Here is a 22,899-nt window from a genome sequence, read left to right on the forward strand (position 1 = left end):
TGAACACCAAAATGAACAAAAAGTTTAAACGTTCTGGCCAAAATGAACGCTAATATGACCAAAAATTTAAACGTTCAAACTAATACGTTCTGACCAAAACTACAAATTTAAAAGTTCTGATCAAAATGAACACTATAATGAACAAAAAGTTTAAACGTTCAACTAATATGTTCTGACTAAAACCACAAGTTTTAAATGCTCTCAAAATGAATACTAAAATGACCAAAAAGTTTAAACGTTCAACTAATACGTTCTGACCAAAACCACAAGTTTAAACGTTCTGATCAAAATGAACAAAAAGTTTAAACGTTCAACTAATATGTTCTGACCAAAACCACAAAATGCCACTACATTAATACGTTCAACTAATACGTTCAAAAATTAATCGTTTGAAGCTTTAAATTGATGATCATTTGGATCAATTTCAAGGTTAACTGATCAATTTGGTTGATGTAAATTGATCAATTCTCATCGATTCTGATTATCATGTACACAAGTATATGATGTTTGTGTGAAACCCTGCCAAACAGCAGACGATGGCTGTGAATGAAATTTGATTATGTTTCTGATCTTGGTATGTTATTTAGGAGTCGATGTATGATAGTGGTTGATGAGCGAAGGATTTAATTAGGGACAGAATAGGATTTGAAGAAAATTACAATCTGCCCACCACGTGTATTCATAAATCGACGTTTCAGACACCCGCGTACTTATTGTACGGTAAGGGATTATTGTATTGGATCATTTATCTATATATATATATATATATATATATATATTTCAATAATTTTTTTTTCTAAATTTAAGTAAAATAAACAATCTTTTAAACTTGATTATAATTTAGTCCATTTTCCTTCACTATATATTACGTTTGATGAACATTAAATAGCAACTAGGAATTCCTACTTAAGTCGCTTAGTTTTCAAATGTTTTTACACTTATAAGAAAATTTTATAACGTAAAACTAGGAGCGGTAATTCCCGACACGATAAAAAACAACACAAGAAAGAAAAAAAATGTTTTGGGTATGCCGAAGAGCCCCGTTTTATTAAATAAGCCAGCCCATATAGTATCCGTTAAAAAATGGGATGTCCCGTTAACTCATTTAAGTTTTTTTGAATTTGATTTTAGAGTAGAAGGGTTTGTTAGACAGGAAGCTATAAAAACTTTTAAGATCTTTAAGCTTTAAGCTTTTTAGATAAAGCTCTTACTAAATTAAAAGTCTTGTTTGTTTAAGGAGTTTGAAGCTTTTAGGTATGGAGAAAAAACTTAAAGCTTAAAACCTTCTACTAATAACGTTTAGAAAGAGCTACAAGCTTTTAGTATTTTAATTTACTTAAATAATCTTCCAAAATACATACATTTACTATTATTGTTTTTAATTATGATCATTTTAGTAATTTTTTTAGATTTTATTAAAAGCTCCAGCTACCCTGCCAAACATCTAAATATATCTGAAAAGTTACAGTTATCAACTACAGCTTCCAGTCACCAGATTCTAGCTACAGCTACCAAATGTGCTAAAATTTCAAGTTAAATATTCTAACTTTTACTTTTTTATATAATGATTAACTTTGAAAAATGAAATAAATTTCTCTTTTGAACCTTTTTTTTATGTATTATTCACTATAACAATTTTATTTTACTAGTTCTAGCTGACCAATTCAACCAATCATCAGATTCCCATTCAATTATTCAAATCTCGAACTAAATAAACTCAAGTTTGTTAATCAGGAAATAATAGATAAATACTTAAAAACTATTGAAATAATACAAATTACAAAAAAAGGTTTCATGTGGATCTGAGTAATTAATTAATTGTTCAAATTGCTATAAGTCACTATGTACAACTTATATTAAGTAAACATATACCGGGTCGAACTGAAACATGAACCGCATACAACACGATTTTTAGTGGGTCAAATAAGTGTGTGGGCCGGGTTAGGGTTGTAGAGCAAAACCCACCAACTCATCAACCTAGCACACCAATTCGCTAACCTGCTAACCCAACATAATTTACACCCCTGATGAAAATATCAAATGAAATTGAAGGACTTCAAATAAATAAAAAACTGTTTGGATTAACTTAATGAAACACTTGTGAATTCGGAGGTTCAATTGACCGGCAACATCTCCACTATGAATTGTGATATGCCCTCCCAAATAAAATCTGGTTTAACGACGGTTGTAAATTCACACAAGTGATTTTTTTTTCAAACTGAAAATTTTTATCAACAAACCAGCCGAAACAACCAAACCCCTATCTACAACCCAAAGAGGAGCCCAAAGACAACGATCACCTCAGATCAAACTTACACCATTTTAATCAACCTATCGATTTACATTTAGATCCAACTTACAATGGTCACGCAGATGATTATAGCAAGAAATCAAGCTTTATATGTATAATTAAAATGATTTTCTAAAAGACGTAATCGAACTCTTAGTGATGGTGGCCATCTAAGACTTTTTAAGGATCATAGATAGTTATGAGTACATAACATAAATTGAATGTTTTTGTCAAACAAAATCGAACATCTCACCTAATGACATTGTTGTATTCTTATTAAGGAAAAGGGATTTTAATAGTTCTATTTATAGAAATACACCTCGCGTCCATTTCAACTTCACTTTCCCAAAAGAAGTTTATATTTTAATCTTCTAAATTCTAACTGATTTTGGATTACTCTGATGCTCTTAAATCTTGTTAAAAACCCTATATTAATTACATACTCAACTAAAATGATCAACTGTTTAGTTTCTTTGAAATTTAGACTAATCACACAATCCAACATAAAAATCTTTTATTTTGATCAGTTATTAGGGCTTAGTGTTGGTTTAACACGTAAAACACACTTTTATACTAGTATCGGTTAAGCTTAAATTTATTCTCCTCAAGTAATTTCGATTAACTTAAAATTATTTACCTTAAGTATTTGAAACCCTGTAAAGATAGAAATCATATATACAATTATATTATTCATTTAAGGGTTTGATAAAATACAAATCTAATTAACGTGTTGTACGTGAAAATTATGTATAATAATTATATATACAAGTAGGGTAATTATGTAATTATATCATAGAGTAATTACGTACTCTATGATTTAATTACATAATTACACTACTTTTATAAATAATTACTCTACTTGATTCTTACATTAGCAGGTTAATTTATTTGTACGTTACCTTTCCTCATTCATATAATTAGTATATAACCGTACCATTAATTACTAGAGCATATTTTAACCTAGTAAAAATTATAATTAGGTTAGAGGACTTATTTTTTTCTGAAAGAAAATTGATCAAATTTGAAAATGGATGTGCTTACACACCATTTGATTGAAGTCGTTATAAGGCTAAAAGGGCACTTGAAGAGGTAGGTCCCAGCAGAGTCCAGTTGGACCCGCAAGACTCACCTCAAATAGGGACGTCTGCGCAGTTGAACCCGTAAGACTCACCTTCAACAGGGACGTCTGCGCAAAGGCTAAACTCGCAACCCCTTGAAGAGGGACGTCTGCGTAGAAAACAACTGGGCCCGCAGGACCCACCATGCTTAGAGACGTGACGTCCTTACGCGCAGTACGCAAGCTGTTCCCTCAGGAAAAGCCTCCCAATGGTGAAGTACTCCTCCTGTTCCCGCAGCTGCGGATACAAGCCATCAGGGAAGGCTACCTGCACAGCAAAGCTACACGCACAAGGCACTTAACTCTTAAATAATTCAGTAATGTCACCTGAAGAAGGAGTGAGCAAGCCGAAAACACTCCCGCACAAAGCCGGGAGAGCTCCCGCCCAAATGAGCTAGTCCGTACGATACTGGAGGATCTTTTGTACTGTATCTGACGAGGTATGGACAAAAGACCTGACCAAGGATACGACAGCTCACTGACAACAGTATGACGAGCAGCACGCTCTTGTACTGTATGTCACTATTAGCCACTGCCTACTCACCGACCTGTCGGAGGACGTGCATGGCATGGCCTGCAGTTGGTGGAACAGGAATAGTACACAGCCGGCCTGGTCACTATCAGCCGCTGCCTATCCACCAACCACCAGCATGGCATGTGCGTAGCCCACAGTTGGCAGAACAGGAACACTATTCAGCCGGCTGTACCTGCTTGGAAACCTACCTTCGGCTATAAATACTCCAACACCTTGGAATGGTATCATTTCATCTTATCTCATATCTCATATCTTGATATATTACCTGATATCTGCTCTAGTCATTCTCTTAATATACACTTATATTCAAGATCAATCTAGTCTGATTCTCACGCTGGAGGGTGGTCACAAGAAGGTACCCCCCCTTCTCAGTGACGAGCTCACGGTGTCTGTTTTGCAGGTTATCAGAAGAACCATCTTCGCCGGATCTAACCCCTCGTGGGAAACATCTATTTAACCCCCAGATTATCCGTAATCTGCCCGGGGTCGATTAGTGTTTCTTCATTGGCGCCATTCGTGCATAAAAGCTAGAACTTAAGTCTTTTTCAGTTTTCTCAAAACTTCTGGAAAGATGGTTAAAGTTACTCCGGTCCCAAAACCAACGAGTGACCAAGAAACCCCGGTAACCACAACCCCAGCTACTGGGGGGAATACCGGCGACTACACAGTTTTTACGAACACTACCTCGATTACCCAAGCCGGGGCAAGTGCAGTAAATTTTACGAACACTACCCCAGTTACCCGAGCTGGGGCAAGTGCAGTAAATAATCTTTCACTGGGATTCACCGATACCCAGCTAGAGAGACAACGAACGAGGCGCCCCCGCCAAACACTCGATGAAGTTAAAGAATGGGCGGAAGCACGTCAAAAAGAATTCCAAGCTGAGTTGGATGAACGCTTACGTTCACTCCAACAGGCTAATGAATTCGGAGAGTACTTGGACGATGATTCGGAGGAATCCGATAGTGACGCAAACCCTCGTCATAGGGCGAAAGGGAAGCGTAAGGAAACGGACTCCCAACCGAGAAGGCATTTTGGAGAAACCTTCAAACCAAAAAACGCGGGTGGAAACCCACGTGACTTCTCCAAAACATTTAGACCAACTGCTGCAAAGGCGGGAACATCCAAATTTGCAAGGGACATTGCGGAAGCAATCGCCCCGAAAAGTGCCAAACAGATGTCCAACATCGGCACTTACGATGGTATATCTGATCCAGACGATCATTTGAACAGGTTCATAGCGGGGGCAACCGTCAGTAGTTGGACGGAACCTACGTGGTGTTACATGTTCCAAATGACGCTTGTTGGGGCAGCTAGAGCGTGGTTCGATCGTCTACCGGTCCACCACATCTACGATTGGGCAGACTTCCAGTAGAAGTTCAGCCAACACTTCAGCCAACAAAGAAAGTATAACGAAGAGCAATGGATAATCCTCAACTGCGTCCGAGAGGAAGATGAGTCTTTACTAGACTTCATCACGCGCTTCAATTCAAAGAAGCTAAGTCTGGGCACTATTAGCGAAGATGCACACCGTCAGATGCACACCGTGCCTCTCTAAGACACGATATACAAACTTGGTCAGGTCTTTGAGCTGTGTGGAAAGTTCATACTTGTATCAACAGTGTGGAAAGTTCATACTTATATCAACAGTTTGGACTGTTCTTATCCTTTCACCAACTCTTCGAATTTCAAAAAGATTCAAAAGTAAGCGGGAATATACCCCTTACCTTGGCAACCAAGTAACTAAAAGACAGGTGCGAGTACAGTGTTAAGGCAAAACCCTTCACATACTTAGCACCTGCAGGGAATTGGAGCCAAGAATACCTCGGCAACCAAGTAACCATAAGACGGGTGCGAGTACAGTGTCAAGGCAAAACCCTTCACATACTAAGCACCCGCAGGGAATTGAAGCCAGGAATACCTTGGAAGTAAAGTAACTATAAGACGAGTGCGGGTACAGTGTCAAGACGAAACCCTTCACATACCTAGCACTCCGCAGGGAATTGAAACCAAGAAGGATCTTCTGGGCAATGCTTGCGGAAACGGGAATAACATCCCGCATAGCGGGAACGTCGAGAACTAGATTGTTTGAAGCTCCAAGATGGAATTGGTTGTTTAAACATAATTGATCACCATGTTCAAAACTACAAAAACCTCATGGAGAATCTACACAAGTGGGACTCAACGCTCCTGACTTGCGAGGAGGTTACAGACCTACCCGCATCACACCCAAAGATCAAGCAGAAAAGTCGGGAATTTCTGCACGTGACATTAGGACTTCCGCGGGAAGAATCCCCATGGAAAACCTTAAAACTAAACCCTTTTCAAAACCCTTTGCCTAAGTCCAAAAGTTCACCTCACTTATTAACAATTCATGAGAAGAACATTGGACTGGGGGGACTTGAAGAGGTAGGTCCCAGCAGAGCCCAGTTGGACCCGCAAGACTTACCTCAAAGAGGGACGTCTGCGCAGTTGAACCCGCAAGACTCACCTTCAACAGGGACGTCTGCGCAAAGGCTAAACTCGCAACCCCTTGAAGAGGGACGTCTGCGTAGAAACCAACTGGGCCCGCAGGACCCACCATGCTCAGAGACGTGACGTCCTTACGCGCAGTACGCAAGCTGTTCCCGCAGAAAAAGCCTCCCAATGGTGAAGTACTCCGCCTGTTCCCGCAGCTGCGGATACAAGCCATCAGGGAAGGCTACCTGCGCAGCAAAGCTACACGCACAAGGCACTTAACTCTTAAATAATTCAGTAATGTCACCTGAAGAAGGAGTGAGCAAGCCGGGAACACTCCCGCACAAAGCCGGGAGAACTCCCGCCCAAATGAGCCAGTCCGTACGATACTGGAGGATCTTTTGTACTGTACCTGACGAGGTATGGACAAAAGACCTGACTAAGGATACGACAGCTCACTGACAACAGTATGACGAGCAGCACGCTCTTGTACTGTATGTCACTATTAGCCGCTGCCTACTCACCAACCTGTCGGAGGACGTGCATGGCATGGCCTGCAGTTGGTGGAACAGGAATAGTACATAGCCGGCCTGGTCACTATCAGCCGTTGCCTATCCACCAACCACCAGCATGGCATGTGCGTAGCCCACAGTTGGCAGAACAGGAACACTATTCAGCCGGCTGTACCTGCTTGGAAACCTACCTTCGGCTATAAATACTCCAACACCTTGGAATGGTATCATCTCATCTTATCTTATATCTCATATCTTGATATATTACCTGATATCTGCTCTAGTCATTCTCTTAATATACACTTATATTCAAGAGCAATCTAGTCTGATTCTCACGCCGGAGGGTGGTCATAAGGAGGTACCCCCCCCCCCTTCTCAGTGACGAGCTCACGGTGTCTGTTTTGCAGGTTATCAGAAGAACCATCTTCGCCGGATCTAACCCCTCGTGGGAAACATCTATTTAACCCCTAGATTATCCGTAATCTGCCCGGGGTCGATTAGTGTTTCTTCAGCACTGAAACGTGTTTGATTCGTTGTTGCGGAGAAAATTTGGTCGGTATGTTCTAGGTTCACTATGACATGGCGAGCTATAACAAATGAATGAAAAAAAATGCTCTATATAAAATATTAACACTTGTATATCTTATATCTTATGATAAAAAATATAAACAGTTAGGATACTTAATAAAGGAAGCTGAGTGTTCGTGATATATGACTCAAGAGTTGGTGGTCAACTGAGCATCCTTAATTCGATATATTTAACTTCTAATTAATGATGTGCGAATTTCATTAGGGACTGCTTATAACTTAATTGTATTTGTCGTAAAAGTTAATTAAACTAACCATCTTTCTATCTAACGTGGTTTAATTATATATACCATCTTCTTTTATTTTCTAGACGGTGGGATCTCTTATCTTTTTTGAGTTATGTAAAGTTAACGCTGTAAAATAAATCAGCATTTCAAAAAACATAAATGATTGTAATTATGACTTAAATAAAGATGATCAAGACATTGGAGAAAAGAAGCAAAATGCGTAAAGAGGTTGTATATAACTATATATGTGTGTGGTTTTAGTGTGTGCTTGAGATATAGAGACAAGTACGTGACGTGGGTTACGTAATACTACACATCTACGTAGAAAAATGTACACTTTTAACATAAATTTGATCAAATGTCCTTTTAGGGTTAGATGAAAACATGAGCCCACAAGAACCAGTGGGTCCTAACTCCAATTCTCTTTTGTGATTCTCGCACACTAATTATCACATAATATATCTCAGACATCCTTTTGCTTCAATCTTTATATATGTGGCCATGTTTGTGGCTCTTGTTTTTTGTTGAGTAAAACACTTGAACACACACTAAGAGGTGTGCATATTGAGAATGGGGCAGCATTCATGTTGTAACCAGCAGAAGGTTAAAAGAGGACTTTGGTCACCGGAGGAAGATGAGAAGCTCATTAGATTCATCACAACACATGGCTATGGCTGTTGGAGTGAAGTTCCTGAGAAAGCTGGTCTCTCTCTCTCTCTCTCTCTCTCTCTCTCTGTCACACACACACGCACCCGCAAACACACACACACACAGATTGTGAATTGATAAAAGAACCCATTTTTGAGTTAGCCATTTGAATTAGGTTTTGAAAAGTTGAAGTTGTTTCTTTCTTGTTGCATATGTCATTAATTATAATATTACATGATATATAGTTGTGAAGAGATGGTGACACAAATTGTAAACATCCATTTGTAAGTTATATGGCACAATTTTAATGAAGAGAACATGCTAGATTCCTTAAGGGTTTGAGAATGTATGCTATGACACATGAGAGGCTTAAACAATGCCAAGATATACATTGCATTGCGTAACAAATCATGGTTCAAAACACCTTAAAATGAGTTATGCATTGTGTACATTATTAATATGGGGTTGCAACATGGCATTAATGCATAATTAAGAATGATCACTTTTGAATTATTTTTGTGAATGTGCACGTCTCAAGGGTGATGTTTTAATTTCAGGGCTTCAAAGGTGTGGAAAGAGTTGTCGATTAAGATGGATAAACTATTTAAGACCTGATATCAGAAGGGGAAAGTTTACACCGGATGAAGAGAAGTTGATCATCAATCTTCACAGCGTTGTAGGAAACAAGTTAGTTTTCTCGTATCCGACCTTCAAACGATATATACATCGTATTCATAATATAGATTAACATAACATCGGTGGTAAATTCATATAAATGCGAAACTTCTACGGATGATACCGTTTGAACCCTATTATACTTAAAGCAAACTGCATAATTCTTCAGATAGTTTGTTTTAAAATTATATGCAACTAATGACTAGTTTCAGAATAAAAAGCAACTTTCACAAGATTCTATATTTAATGATGATTTTGTCGCGGTTTACCAAATTGGTTTGTTGAAAAAAAAAATCAAGTTAAGACCAAAAATAACACATTGGAAATGTGTAGGTGAATAAGTCTCCACTAAAAAGTATATGAAAAACTAAATGCAAAGCTACAAAATATAATGAAGCCATGTACATATATACAATTTAATTAATTAAACAATATTGGTTGCAATTAATCACTTTCAAAGTTGTTTACACTACGGTTGATGTTGAAAACAATGTCACACCAAGCTTCATATTCGTAATTTTCATGATCATATGCCCTCGTCATGCTAATTAATTTAATTAAATGTATGCATCAATTATTAATTTATTGTTACACCAATACTACATGTGAAATATATGTGAATTATGAAAATACATAAACTAAAAAACTTTTGTCATTTATAAGTGAGTAATAAAAATGCCAAAATCTATGTACTTGTAGATACAATCTAGACTAATGAACGTACATGTATAATAAAAAGAGTTCACATTCATAAACATGAATAAAATATCAATTACAAAACGTTCATACACAAAAGTGTATAATGATGATAATCAAATATATATATGATGAATGTTTCATAATTAACAAACGTGGAGATTTTAATAATCACCCATCCTTTTATAAATCTGGAATTTAACAATATCCTCTAGTGTGAAGATTTATATTTAAGCTTTATATGACATTTTTTCTCCGCATACTTCTATAATCATACTTTTAAGTTTGTTAGACATGCTATATTACACATAAACCCTACAAAATGTTGACAACACGTTATGACTTGAACGTAGATGGGCTCATATAGCAAGCCACTTGCCAGGAAGAACAGATAATGAAATTAAGAATTATTGGAATTCATGGATCAAAAAGAAGATCAACCGAAAGCTCTCTTCAACAAGCATGGCGACACGCCTAAGTACAACAAGCACGAATTCTACAAGCATAGATCAACCACATTTGGATTACGGATACAACCCGACCCATTTGAGTTTCTTGACTCAAGATATGGGCACAAACAACATCAAGCAACCCATTCAAGATCCTGTATTCACTTCTTCGAGCACATTATTCATGCTTGATACAAGTGGTACGGTACTTGAAGGGCAAAATGCGGATTGCATTCCACAAGCCGAATACTTCAACGACTCGATGTGGCAAATGAACAAGAATCAACTCTCGGAATTGCCCTCACAAGTGCTGAACTTCACCACAAATAATGGCATGTATTCAAGTTATTTACCGCCTTTGATGGAGAATTTGGAGAGCATTGTAGAGGGTCAAAATTGTCATTTGAACAATGGGGAAGGAAGGGAGTGCTTAGATCAAAAACAACATGTGTTTAATGAATGGACAGTGGATCAAACAAGCCAACAATGTCCAAATTATTTATTTTGGGATGATGAACAACAAGAAGTGCAACTTGTTGGTGAAGAAATGGTTGCACCTTCTTCATCAAGCATGGGACCTATGTTATCATCTTACCCTACAACATTATAAATCTTTCCATAAACGGGTTTGACTATTTCTTCATTCTTTCTTGATTTTTTTTTTAAATTTGGGATTGGTGAGATTTTGAAACGAGGGAATTTGCAGGCATGCATGCAATGATCTCTTTTGTTTATGTTTAAGAAATGACGTGACAAAAAATGAGAGAGTACAACTTAATTACAAAGGTTTGATTAGATTAATTAGAGTCGTATGATATGTTTTGGCCTTTTAAGGGTGGTAATTAATTAAAATAATAATGTAATGATCGATTTCAATCAATAATTGTTTAATGTTTTGGCATTCGTTAGAATATTAATTACTTTATTGTTGGATAAAACAAGTTTTTTACTTTCCAAACGTTTGTAGTTTCTTTTATTGTTTAGCAACTGTGGTGTAGTTATGGTTTTGAGAGTGGATGAATAAATAACTAGATGCTACTATATATATTACTAGCAAATGACTTGTATATACTTATACAGCCATCATGATTCTACTTTAAACTAGTAATATTTCATACGACTATATGTATGATTTTTGTTTTCATTGATAATAAAGAGCCTTAAGCCTTCAATTTATTTTGCGGTAACACCTAATGAATTCTTTTTCCTTAAGATAGATTATCCGTTGTAGCGTGTATCTCTCACTACCGAATATAATTACATTTTTTCCGACAACCTCCAATGAACTATAAATCTATGAAACCAAACCAAAACATCACCGTCTTGGTGTCAAAACAATAGCATACACTAAAAAACAGGCGGCTTTCACCGAAGAACTAATCTGTATGAAATTCATTAGTAAAGGGGTATAGAATTTGTCAATGGGTTTCCGACAAAGTTTGACAACAGATATCGATGAGTGTATCACAGACAAAGTAATTACGTACACAATCTCTTGCAATTTATATGTCAATATCATAGATGGATTACCGATAGATGTTATCAACTTTTACCAAAAATTTGGGTTTAAAATCACATAAATGATCCGGTGTACGTGTTACTCCACTAGTCTACGGAAACAAGAAATCTTGAGCAGCATCAATCCAAGAACTGATGGACATCATGGACTTCACATATAAGATAATTTATGGAGTTAAAAATTGAGAATTTGTGAATTGGACACCGATTTATGGATGGTAATTGTTGAATTCAGTTTGTTTTGTTTTTGAGGCATGTTTGTTATTCATCTTGTTCGTTGAGACCATAATTGTTTATAAGCATTAATAATCTAAACTAGGGAGAAGGTAAGTGATCAAATTGTGATGAAGATGATTACGAGATTTGCGATGAAGTTTTTAACGCAGCCACATGAGAGTGAAGCCCGATTTGGTACATTAGGCGTTGTTTGTTTGCAAAATTGTTGATTTTATTTCCGAATATAGTTGAATCTATGCACCGATTACATGATTTAGTGCTAACATTGGGTAAAATCAGTTCTGGGAATGATTAGAAAGTCTATAATTTCAATGTTTCGTATATGGATTACATGATTTAGGGCTAAAATTGGGCAAAATCATATTACGTGACAGTCCTGGCCCGACTAGAACCGTCAAATCAACCTAGAAATATTTTTTGACTGCTACTATGAAATTGCGCATCTAAAAAGAGTGACTCAATTATAATGACTTTTTGGATCGGCACGGTCCATTAACCAGTTTATTAGTTTTTCAATTTACGTTTCTTGCTTTCTTGTATCCATATTTCATAGGATAGAATCCGGCACTTATTGGTTTTTGTAATCAAATTTGGTTAAATGATTTCCGTTTGTAACTATAATTAGTTATATAGCGTGTTTCTTTTTTGTAATAACGCATTTTAGCATTGTTAAGATATGTATAGGTTAGTTTCATAATAATATGTTGAGAGGAATTTGCAGCCCAAAATAAAAATTGTAACCCAAATCCCAATAGTCATGTAATACATTTTACCATTGTAGCCTAAAATAACATTGTAGCCCAATAATACACTTTAGCAATTTATAAGATTATATGCTCAACACGACCGAGTCGATATCTCAACCTGGTACAGTCCAGGTTCCAAACCGTGGTTAGCCCTAATTGTTACTGAAGATACAAAAACAAGCCAGAAAAACCATTCGAATAAAGTGATCAAAATAGTATACTTAAAATCATCAAAATAGGCATGTGACACTACTAGAAAACAGGTATTTTTCCCACAAAGTTTCCGACAAATTACCGGCAAAAATTTTTTTCCACAAGCTAACCACAAGTTTCCGACAAAAACAAAAACATAAAAAAAACCCATAAATATTCCTTCAAATTTCCAACAAAGTATTGACAAAATTTTATTTGTAGCTATTTTGTGGCTAACATTATGTAACCACCAACAATCTACCTACAAGTTTCCCACAAATGTAAATTTTGGTTTTATAATTTGATTAATATAAAAATCATATAATTTACCTTATAACTTATTATTTAAAATTTATTTTTCTTTTAAAATTGTCGGAATATCGTCGGAGTATATATACATTTCCAACAAATTTCCCACAATCATATTTATTAAATATGTTAGCTTATGTATTTAAGTTTTGAACATTTATTTATTTTATATTTCCGACAACTTTCTCACAACATCTATATTTTTATTTTTTAAAATCATTTGTTATACTTATTAGAAAATGTAATTTATTTATTTGATAAGGAAATAATATTTTGTTAATAAATTGTCGGAAAATAATATGAATATGTACGCATTTCCGACAATTTTTCCACTAATCTATGTTCTTAATTATTAATTCATTTATTATATTGACTAAATAATGTACGTGGTTGTTTAATATAAGAAAAAAATACGTTTTTATTCAAATTGTTGGAAATTTTGGAACACTAATACATTCCCACGATTTTCTCACAAATTGGTTTGCTATGCTATTGGAAAAAAAGGATGTTGTGACCAAAGTTAAAAAGAAGAAAAGTTTTGGGTCTAAAAGTGAAACTGTTATTCTATGAATTTGAAAACGTTCAAAAGTTTTGTGAAAAAGTTGAAAGGCTAAAAGTTTTATAAATTTGTAAAAATGTAAAAGTTTTGTGGCCAAAAAGGACAAATATATGCTAGCAAAAGTCCATAGAATAAATCTTTTTTAGTTTCAAAGTCATGTCCCAAACGTGTAAAGGTGTTGGATGGTGATCGTGGTAGTGGTGGGGTGGTGGTGGCGGATGGTTGGTGGTGGTAAAAGGCGGCCGTGGCGGACAGTGGTAGTGGCAGATAATGGGTGGTGGTGAACGATGGTGGTGGGTGGTTGTGGCGGATGGTGGGTGGTGGCGGACGGTGGGTGGTGGTGGTAGTGGCGGACGGTGGTGGTGGGTGGTAGTGGCGGATGGTGGGTGGTGGCAGGCGGTGATGGTGGGTGGTGGCGGACAGTGGGTGGTGGGTGGTGGACGATGGTGATGACGGACAATGGGTGGTGGTGGTAGACGGTGGCGATGGAAAATGTGGGTGGTGGATGGTGGTTGTGGTGAACGGTGGGTGGTGTTGGTGGACAGTGGGTGTTGGCAAGGTGTGGTGTTTTAACCCTTTGCGTACCTTAGAAGATCTCAGAAGTAGATATACCAAATATCCACCAAGAAGAGCTTGCGGGGACGTTTTTAAAGGAAATGTCTTCGAAAAAACAAACAGTTTGTAGATGACAAAAGAGGCTGCACATATCTTTTTTTAGAAAAACAAACAACACCTTAGTACAAACCCAATACGTATCTTAAGACGTAATATGGCATATATGCCATATCGGATTATTAAGTGTTATCAAGGCCTAACATAGTCCTTTAAACAGTTATGACTGTTTTAGATCTAATACGACTCACCATAAACTCATGCAACATTTTAAGACCTAACATGATAGTAATTAAAGACGTTAATGGATGATTAAGAGTTATGAATGTTCAATATGGTCTACTAAATAAGTATGAGCTTTTATTGTCCGATAAAAATTAACATGACTCGTTACAACGAGTACAACATATTAAGACCTAATGTAACATAATAGGCCATAATAGACCATTAAGAGCTATTAAGACCTAATACATCCATGAACACAACTATGACGTGTTGTCCATTAAGATCTTATATGATTCACTACAGACATAATACAACTCTCTAAGTGTAAGGCCCCGTTACCGGTAGCCCTACTTTCGTGTTGGATTTACTCATAAACACAGTTCTAAATATCAGAGTTAATTAAAACATTTACGCGGAATATAAAACTTTCATTAAAACATTACTTAATTCATAACTTGTCTCAAAACATCCTTTGTCTTTCAACATTAAAGCATTAAAATTAAAACATCATAAGTCTTCAGATGCCAGACTCTTATTCAGTGCCACGTGTCTCCTCAAACGAGCTGCCTCATCCTACTCACCTGCGTGCATACTAAAAGTCAGCTACGCTGAGTGAGTTCTAGTTAATCATACACTATACAATACACATAAACTTATATTCTTTCATTCATACTTTCTTACTTTCATACTTTCATACTTTCATTCTTTCATACTTTCATTCTTTCTTTTGTATTAACTTACCTTCATATCTTACGTTATAAAGAGCATTACGCCCTACATTCCTCGAGTATTATTAGGGCTCGGTACCCTCCTTCCTCGAGTATTATTAGGGCTCGGTACCCTCCTTCCTCGAGTATTATTAGGGCTCGGTACCCTCTTTCCACGAGTATTATTAGGGCTCGGTTTCCCTCTTTCCACGAGTATTATTAGGGCTCGGTTTCCCTCTTTCCTCGAATATTAGTAGGGTTCGGTTCCCTAGTTCTCGAATATTAGTAGGGTTCGATTCCCTCTTCGTTACCATACAACCATACATCATACCTCGAGTATTATTAGGGCTCGGTACCCTTTTCGTAACCATACAACCATGCAACCGTCATTTCCTTCTTTTATTAACTTTATCACGTTCATACACATAAGCATACATATCATACTTACCTTACACATAGCGTTACAACCTGACAGTACGTGCAATATCCGAAGATCATTCACGTACCATCAAGCAATCATTCATACATATCATATTATCCACATAAGGCATACACTTATCTCTTAGGATAAGCGTATTAACAAACATAATGAGTATGCACACAGCCCCGAAAACATAACACATAAATGGGGCTAGAAACTCACCTGAACACGGTTACGTTCACCGTTAATCGTAATCCCTTTCTTCAGTTGTGCACGGCTGACTGTATAACAAGTACACGTATCAAACAACTATCACTACTCATATCATCTTTCCAGTCTTAACTATTACCCACAACGAACGGGGGTCCGGGGGCAGCGCCCCTGGCAGCGGGGTCTAGGGGCGGTAGCCCCTCGCAGGGTCCAAGGGGCAGAGCCCCTGGCTGGGGTCGAGCTGCCAGGTCAGCTTGGAAAAATTTTATTTCCATTAACTGTCTTAACACATTTTTCATTAGATTTTTAATTTATTTTCTAATCGAACTTGACTTTAGGCGAAGTTAAACCTTAGGCGAACTTGGCTTGAGGCGAAGTTGTCATCAGGCGAACTTGGCTTTAGGCGAAGTTGTCATCAGGCGAACTTGGCTTTAGGCGAAGTTGTCATCAGGCGAACTTGGCTTTAGGCGAAGTTGTCATCAGGCGAACTTAGCTTTAGGCGAAGTTACCAGTTAGGCGAACTTGGCCTCAGGCGAAGTTATCGCTTTGAAGTCGAAGTTATCGCTTTGAAGGCGAAGTTATCGCTCTGAAGGCGAAGTTGCCCAGTTGCAGGCGAAGTTGCCCAGATCAGCCGCTGTTTTAGTTTCTGACCAGCATTTCGAGCGATTTTAACACCCTTGCCATGGTTCGACATCACCCCCTACGTTCCCCAACCGTTTCCGGTCGTATATACGCTATAAAGCTCGGATCTTTAAACTTCAAAGATCAAGAATCATACCTTTTTGAGCTTGTTTGGATCTCGTTTACTTGTTATCACAACTAATCTCTCTCTCTCTCTCTCTCTCTCTCTCTCTCTCGGATCTGCCCGGTTCTTCCCTCGGCCGGCGGCGAAGTTGTGTGGTGTGTGTGTGTTTTGGAGTGTGTTAGAAAAGTGATAGAATGAAAGATATTTTTGGGTTTAGGGGGTATTTATATCCCTTAAATCCCATGGACCTAAGGCCCATTCTCACTTAACCCATCTCATTTAATCCAAGTCCATGTTCCGCTCCTTACTCAATATCCAATAATTAACACGAAATCACTAAACATAATTTTCTTTATTCAACATTAAAATTTTAGGATGTTACACTAAGTATTAATATAACATCATAAAAGGCATAATACGTTATTTAAAAGCTGCTAAGGCCCAATAAGATCCATTAGTACAACATTTACTGCTTATTGTTAGTTAAGATATATTTTGACTAATTACAAACTGATGTAAACAATCATCACATTTTATATTAAGAGAGTTGAACAATGGTTTAAATTGCTAAGAAACACATAATCAACATGTAAGGATGACAGTGAAAACCGCCCGAAACCTGACTAAGTCCCATTAGGATGACAGTGAAAAACGCCCGAAGTTGCTAAGAAGCACATAATCAACATTAATGAACTGGAACGGGTCATACCCATCCCATTAGGATTTGGGATTCGTTTTAAATTTTCATGGGTTTGGAATGAGTATGAGATTTCTAATACCTGATTACTCGATAATATGGACTCATTTACCCGACTATATATCTACCCAAAGTGTTTATTAATATTTATTTATTAACTTCCAATCAGCCAAATCACTTGATTATTATGGCTATTTAATAGGCATTTTCATTATTTTGAACAAACAATTTAATAATATTAACAAAGATCAACGGAGATTAATTTTAATTATTTATGTGAAAAAGTACATTAAATGATATTCCAAAAACACACCAGAAATATACAAGCATACGTATTGAGAATATCAAACAATTTCTATCAAAAGGAAATCCTAAAAATTAAAACCCTCCCAAAACTCTTTCTGGCGCCAATCTCTCCAAAATATCTTCCATTTGCCGCTAAAATCCTATTTCTATAAATGAAACCCTAATAGCGGCGCTCCTTTCCTTTTCTTATCTTTTCCACTCGTAATTGAAGCTCCATATGTTTCTCAACAATCGACACCCTCTGCTAATTTTGTGATGTAACCGGGTATGAGTTTCATTCAATTTTATGGGTTTTGATGACTAAAATTGTGCCTAATTTCTAATAATTTTGTTAACTGTATTAATTTGTAATGATGTTTAGGGGCTGTAATCTTTACTCAAACCTGCATCAAGTTACAAGGTAAAGTGTTTTTTTCTTATATCTTGTGAACACCCCTAATGTAAAGTAGGAAAACTTTTATTTGGGTCATGAAGTCGGTTTTAGAGACTTTTACTCCATGTAGTTTTAGTTGTACTTTGCTTTGGGTTGTGAAGGACATGGTCTTTTATTTTTGCTTACCCTCTTTAAATACCACATGTTTTTTTTAAAACATCTGCATATTAACATAAGCTCAAAAACCAAGTTACAACTTGCCACTGTTTATATAAAGATGAATATGTTTGTTGATTGTTAGGAACATGAATTATATTGTTGTTTTACACTTGTTATATGAAAAGTATCATATGATATTTACACTTTAAATTATTTTCTATCATAGGGCTGTGCATCTTAAATTATAAGTTTAATCATTTTTATTATTAAATTCAGGGTGTATATTATGGCTGGTAGTCAAGGTAATCGTGGTGGTGGTGGTCGTCGTGCCGGTACTCGTGGAGGAAAGGCTCCTGTAGGGAGACGTTATGGTAGTGGTGGGGAGGAGTCTGGTCATAGTGATGCTAATGTTGGACATGTTAAACGTGTCCAACACCAAACCAGATTGAAGGCTCCTAGAATATTGGAAAATATTTAATATAATAATTAGTTTATTATTATAGGATAAGTTAGTCTTATTTTATTTAATCCTATTTGTTTTAGATTCAAATTGTGTATTTGAGTTAGTATAGGATTAGTCATGTATAAGCTCAATATAAGCCATACATTGTATCATAATTATTAAGTTTTTCTCGTTAGTCGTTTTCTTAACAAAAGAGTTGATCGTGTGTTGATCAAATCTCGTGTTTGTGTTCTTGATCAAGCTTTACGTGTAAGGTTTCTTGGTGCTGACAGGGTCTAAAGGGCACGTTTAGCAAGTTTAAGAAGAGAATTTGAGCAACTCCGAATGAAGGAGACAGATACGATTGAAGAGTTTGCCGGAAAGTTAGCCGGATTTGTTTCAAGATATACTAGTCTTAGTTCAAATCTCGAAGATGAAGTGTTAGTGCGAAAGCTATTAGATTCGGTGCCAAAGAAGTATCTTCAGATTGTTGCTTCTATTGAACAGTATTCAGATCTTGACACCATGCCATTCGAAGAAGCAATATGAGGAACGAATCAGAGGCAAGATGAGACGAGTGATAGCGGTCAAAGTAAGTTGTTGCTAAATAAAACTGATGGACTGGAAAGTTCAAAGAAAGAAGAGGATGTTTGTGAATGTTGTGGACGAGGGAAAAGTGACCATGGACGTGGCCGAGGTAGAGGACGTGGCGTTGGACGAGGTAGAGGTGGTCGGTTCCAACCCGGTGAAAATCAAAAGGAGAAAGGTATGGGTCGAGGTAAAGCTCATATCAGATGCTATAATTGTCTCGAGTATGGTCATTTTGCATATGAGTGCCCCGGGCCAAACCCGAAAGAAGAAGCTACTAATTTGGTTCGTGAAGATTTGGATCCAACACTATTTTGAAGAGTGACGAGTCCATATCAAGATTAAGGGGGTGAATGGAGTATTAATCTTGATAAAGGTTTAAAGTTTAAAGAGTTTGAGTTTGAGTCGATTTAGTTTATTAAATTAGGAATAAGTTTTGGTTATTATTATTAATTTATTTATTTTCCTAGTTTGAGTCTAATTAGGTTTTTTGGTGAGTAAGTTAAGGTTTTAGTATAAATACATAGTTTAGGGTTATTATTTTTTTGTGTGGTTTTCGTCCTTAATAATATTGAAAGAGTCGTGAGGAGTTCTCACAAATATAGGTGTTGTTCGTGTTGCTCGATCCAATTAAGTCCAACAATTGGTATCAGAGCGGGAGTTCGAAGAGACCTGTGAAGACGTTTAATTTTTTGAAGGCATCGATATTGGCATCTCTAATATATTTGCGATTAGAAGTTGTTGAAGACGTTAAAAAGCAAAAGTGCATCTTTAACGTTGGTGGAATTAATTCAAGAACCTAGGTAGACTAAATAGATTAAAGGAAGAAGCACAAGTATCTTAATTAATTAAGAAGCCGCCAGAGAAAAATCTAAAGTCAAAAGTGGTGAATTAACAAGAAAACGAATTATATCGACCACTTCATTTAACGCAAAGGAAGAGAAAGAAATTGACAAGAAGATAAGTGATCGGGCAAGAAGAAGAGTTAGGAAGCAATCAAACCGAAGACGAGAGCAGCAGGTAATAAGATCGAACCCACCTGAGAAGATAGATTGCAATAGTGTAGCAATCAAACAGTGAAGAAGACGATCGTATCTGTGTGAACGATCAAGAAGAAGACGAAGACGGTCGTATCTGTGTGAACGATCACGAAGAAAAATCAACGTCAATCTGTGTGATTCGTTGAAAGAAGAAGCAGCGTAAATCTGTGTGATTCGCTGTGATCGTATCTGTGTGAGCGATCAAAGAGGACGATTTGTGTGACGTTAAGAAGATCTGAAGAAAAGATGGGTGATAATGCAAACAATGCAGGGAATGTCCTGGTTCGAGAAACAACACCTCGTTTCAAGTACCAAGGTTGACAACAACGAATTACAACACTTGAACAATTCTAATGGAGTCAGTTTTGGATGCACAAGGGTTGTGAGAGACAATTAAGCCGGTAACCGGTGGGGCAGTTGATGAAAAGAAGAACAAGTGGTATCAAAGCCTGGTGAAAGAGAGCGGTTTTGAGAGTCGTAACGTGGAGCATAGAAGGCAACAGCCTCTAGGCTGCTGCACTAGTTCGTTGTGGCAGTGATCAAGAACAAGTGGTATCAGAGCTTGGCGATTTTGAGAGTCGTTTTCCGAGAAGTGGAAGCAGCCCCTCGCGGGGTTGCAACAGGCCTGCGACGGTGGTAAATAAAGGGTTTCATTGATGACTACAAAGGGAGTCATTAGTTTTCAGTGAGAATTGTTTTCGGTTGATTGAAGTCGGAAGAAGCTGTCACTTTCGGTGTTTAAATCAATTTATGGTGAATGGTTTTGAAACGAAATTTTGGGTTGTCAGTCGATCCAAAGAAAGCTAAGTCGGTTTGGTCATCATTACTAAAGAAAGAAAAAAAAAGAAAAATGCACGTTTTCTCCATATTGTTTGCATGGGCTATTTTATTAATTATTATAATCAAGTTATGATTTAGATGGAAGCCTGGAATTTTCGTAATGGAGTTAAGGAGATAATGGTCAATGAAATTTGTTTCCATCGGAAACGATGTATGCTGTGCGTCAATTAGTGTGTAGGTCTTACTACTTGGAGAAAGAAACAAATTAAATTAAATTAAATTAAATGGAGTTGTACGGAGGCAGCTCCGATGGGGGTTCGAGTTAACTGGTGTCATGGGAAGTACCGTTTGATGTTAGTGATAACTGATGAATATTGTAGCGAAGAGTGAATTTTAGTAGGAAAAAAAACCAACCAATGGGTATGTCGCGGAGGTTGTCGTATTTGTTGAGAAAAAAAACGAATCGACATGTGGTTGTCGTATTTGTTGGTGATTGGACAGATCGTAGTCAAGGAAGAGAGGGTCTGCTTTTAGTTCGTTTAAAACAGATTTTCCGATCGAAGGTGTGTCCGAGTTCCGATCGTGAACAAGGTGCGACCTGTTTGTCGTGTTAGTGACTGAACCGATTGAAGTCGAAGAAAGAGAGGGTCGGCTACTTAAGTTTGTATAAAGTAGGGAAACCGATTAAAGGAAGGTTTGTCCAGGTTCCGAGTGCGACTTAGGAGACCAAGAGACCAATAGTAGGAAGCAATGTTCGATCGAAGGTGTGTCCAGGTTTCGACTAGTTTGCATCTAGTCTATTGGGTTGCATTTAGGTTGTGTGTCAACTTAGTTTTGGCGAGCTAAAGGTATTAGTGATGATGCGCCATCACCGTGTGTCGGGATGATTAAGTCTATGTGTGTCGAGCATTGATATTGTGCCATGATCGTGTATCGGTATGGCTAAATCTCGGTGTGTCGAGATGATTAAATCTCCGTGTATCAGGGTAGTTAATTAGTGGGTTGTATCAATGATCCAACAGTCCCGAGTGGTAGCATTATCGGGCTGTCTAAACGAGACAACATCAGAAGTTCGGGGTCCGGTTTCAGGACCAAATCGTAACGTACAGGTCAGTAGCGGTTCAGGTTGTTGACAACAGCGATGGATGAGTTACGAAGCTAGAACTGGTGGCTAAAAATGGCCACATAGTTATGGTTTTGGGGCTGTCAAAATAGAAGACTGCGGGTTCGATGTTTTCGGTTTCGGTTTGTACGAACAACGGTTTCGTAGGAGACCACCGAAGATGATCAAGGCATGTGATAAGGCCGTTTGGAGGTGAGTTGAATATGTCCTAGATCTTGTGTGGATTAAGGAGTAACCGAACGAGATGCAACTTCGTGTGAAGGCGTGTGACGAGTCCAAGAATCAAGTCCAAAGATATACGAGTGTTGCGGGTTGTGAAAGACCTTAAAGGAACAAGTATGAATCTAGAGGGAGTGTTGAATTTGACACTTGAGTCGAAGTCGAAAGACGTGACTGTGTTGAGTCGCGGTTTGTTCCGAGTCGAGGTGCTTCGTGTGTGTCACGGTTAGAAGAAGTTTGGTGTTGAGACGGAGTGTTAAACGTGTCCAACACCGAACCAGATTAAAGGCTCCCAGAATATTGGAAAATATTTAATATAATAATTAGTTAATTATTATAGGATAAGTTAGTCTTATTGTATTTAATCCTATTTGTTTTAGATTCAAATTGTGTATTTGAGTTAGTATAGGATTAGTCATGTATAAGCTCAATATAAGCCATACATTGTATCATAATTATTAAGTTTTTCTCGTTAGTCGTTTTCGTAACAAAAGAGT

General features: G+C 37.3%; 1 protein-coding gene across 1 annotated transcript; it reads left to right on the plus strand.

The window, feature by feature from the left end:
• The first annotated feature begins 7,840 nt into the window (after positions 1 to 7,840).
• LOC143532636 (myb-related protein 330-like) lies at positions 7,841 to 10,903 on the plus strand. Its single transcript, XM_077027635.1, has 3 exons — positions 7,841 to 8,429; positions 8,932 to 9,061; positions 10,099 to 10,903. Exons 1-3 carry the CDS (start codon positions 8,297 to 8,299, stop codon positions 10,802 to 10,804), a joined length of 969 nt encoding a protein of 322 aa, XP_076883750.1. The 5' UTR covers positions 7,841 to 8,296; the 3' UTR covers positions 10,805 to 10,903.
• Positions 10,904 to 22,899: the final 11,996 nt, after the last annotated feature.

The sequence above is a fragment of the Bidens hawaiensis genome, unplaced genomic scaffold (genome assembly GCF_021521415.1).
Source record: "Bidens hawaiensis isolate Kalapana, Puna unplaced genomic scaffold, B.hawaiensis_p1.1 tig00009539_1, whole genome shotgun sequence".
Taxonomy (NCBI): Eukaryota; Viridiplantae; Streptophyta; class Magnoliopsida; order Asterales; family Asteraceae; genus Bidens; species Bidens hawaiensis.

Coding starts and splice junctions, on each gene's coding strand:
- LOC143532636 (XM_077027635.1), top strand. CDS start 8,297: ATGGGGCAGCATTCATGTTGTAACCAGCAGAAGGTTAAAAGAGGACTT. Junction 8,430..8,931: donor TGAAGTTCCTGAGAAAGCTG/GTCTCTCTCTCT, acceptor TTTTAATTTCAG/GGCTTCAAAGGTGTGGAAAG. Junction 9,062..10,098: donor CACAGCGTTGTAGGAAACAA/GTTAGTTTTCTC, acceptor ACTTGAACGTAG/ATGGGCTCATATAGCAAGCC.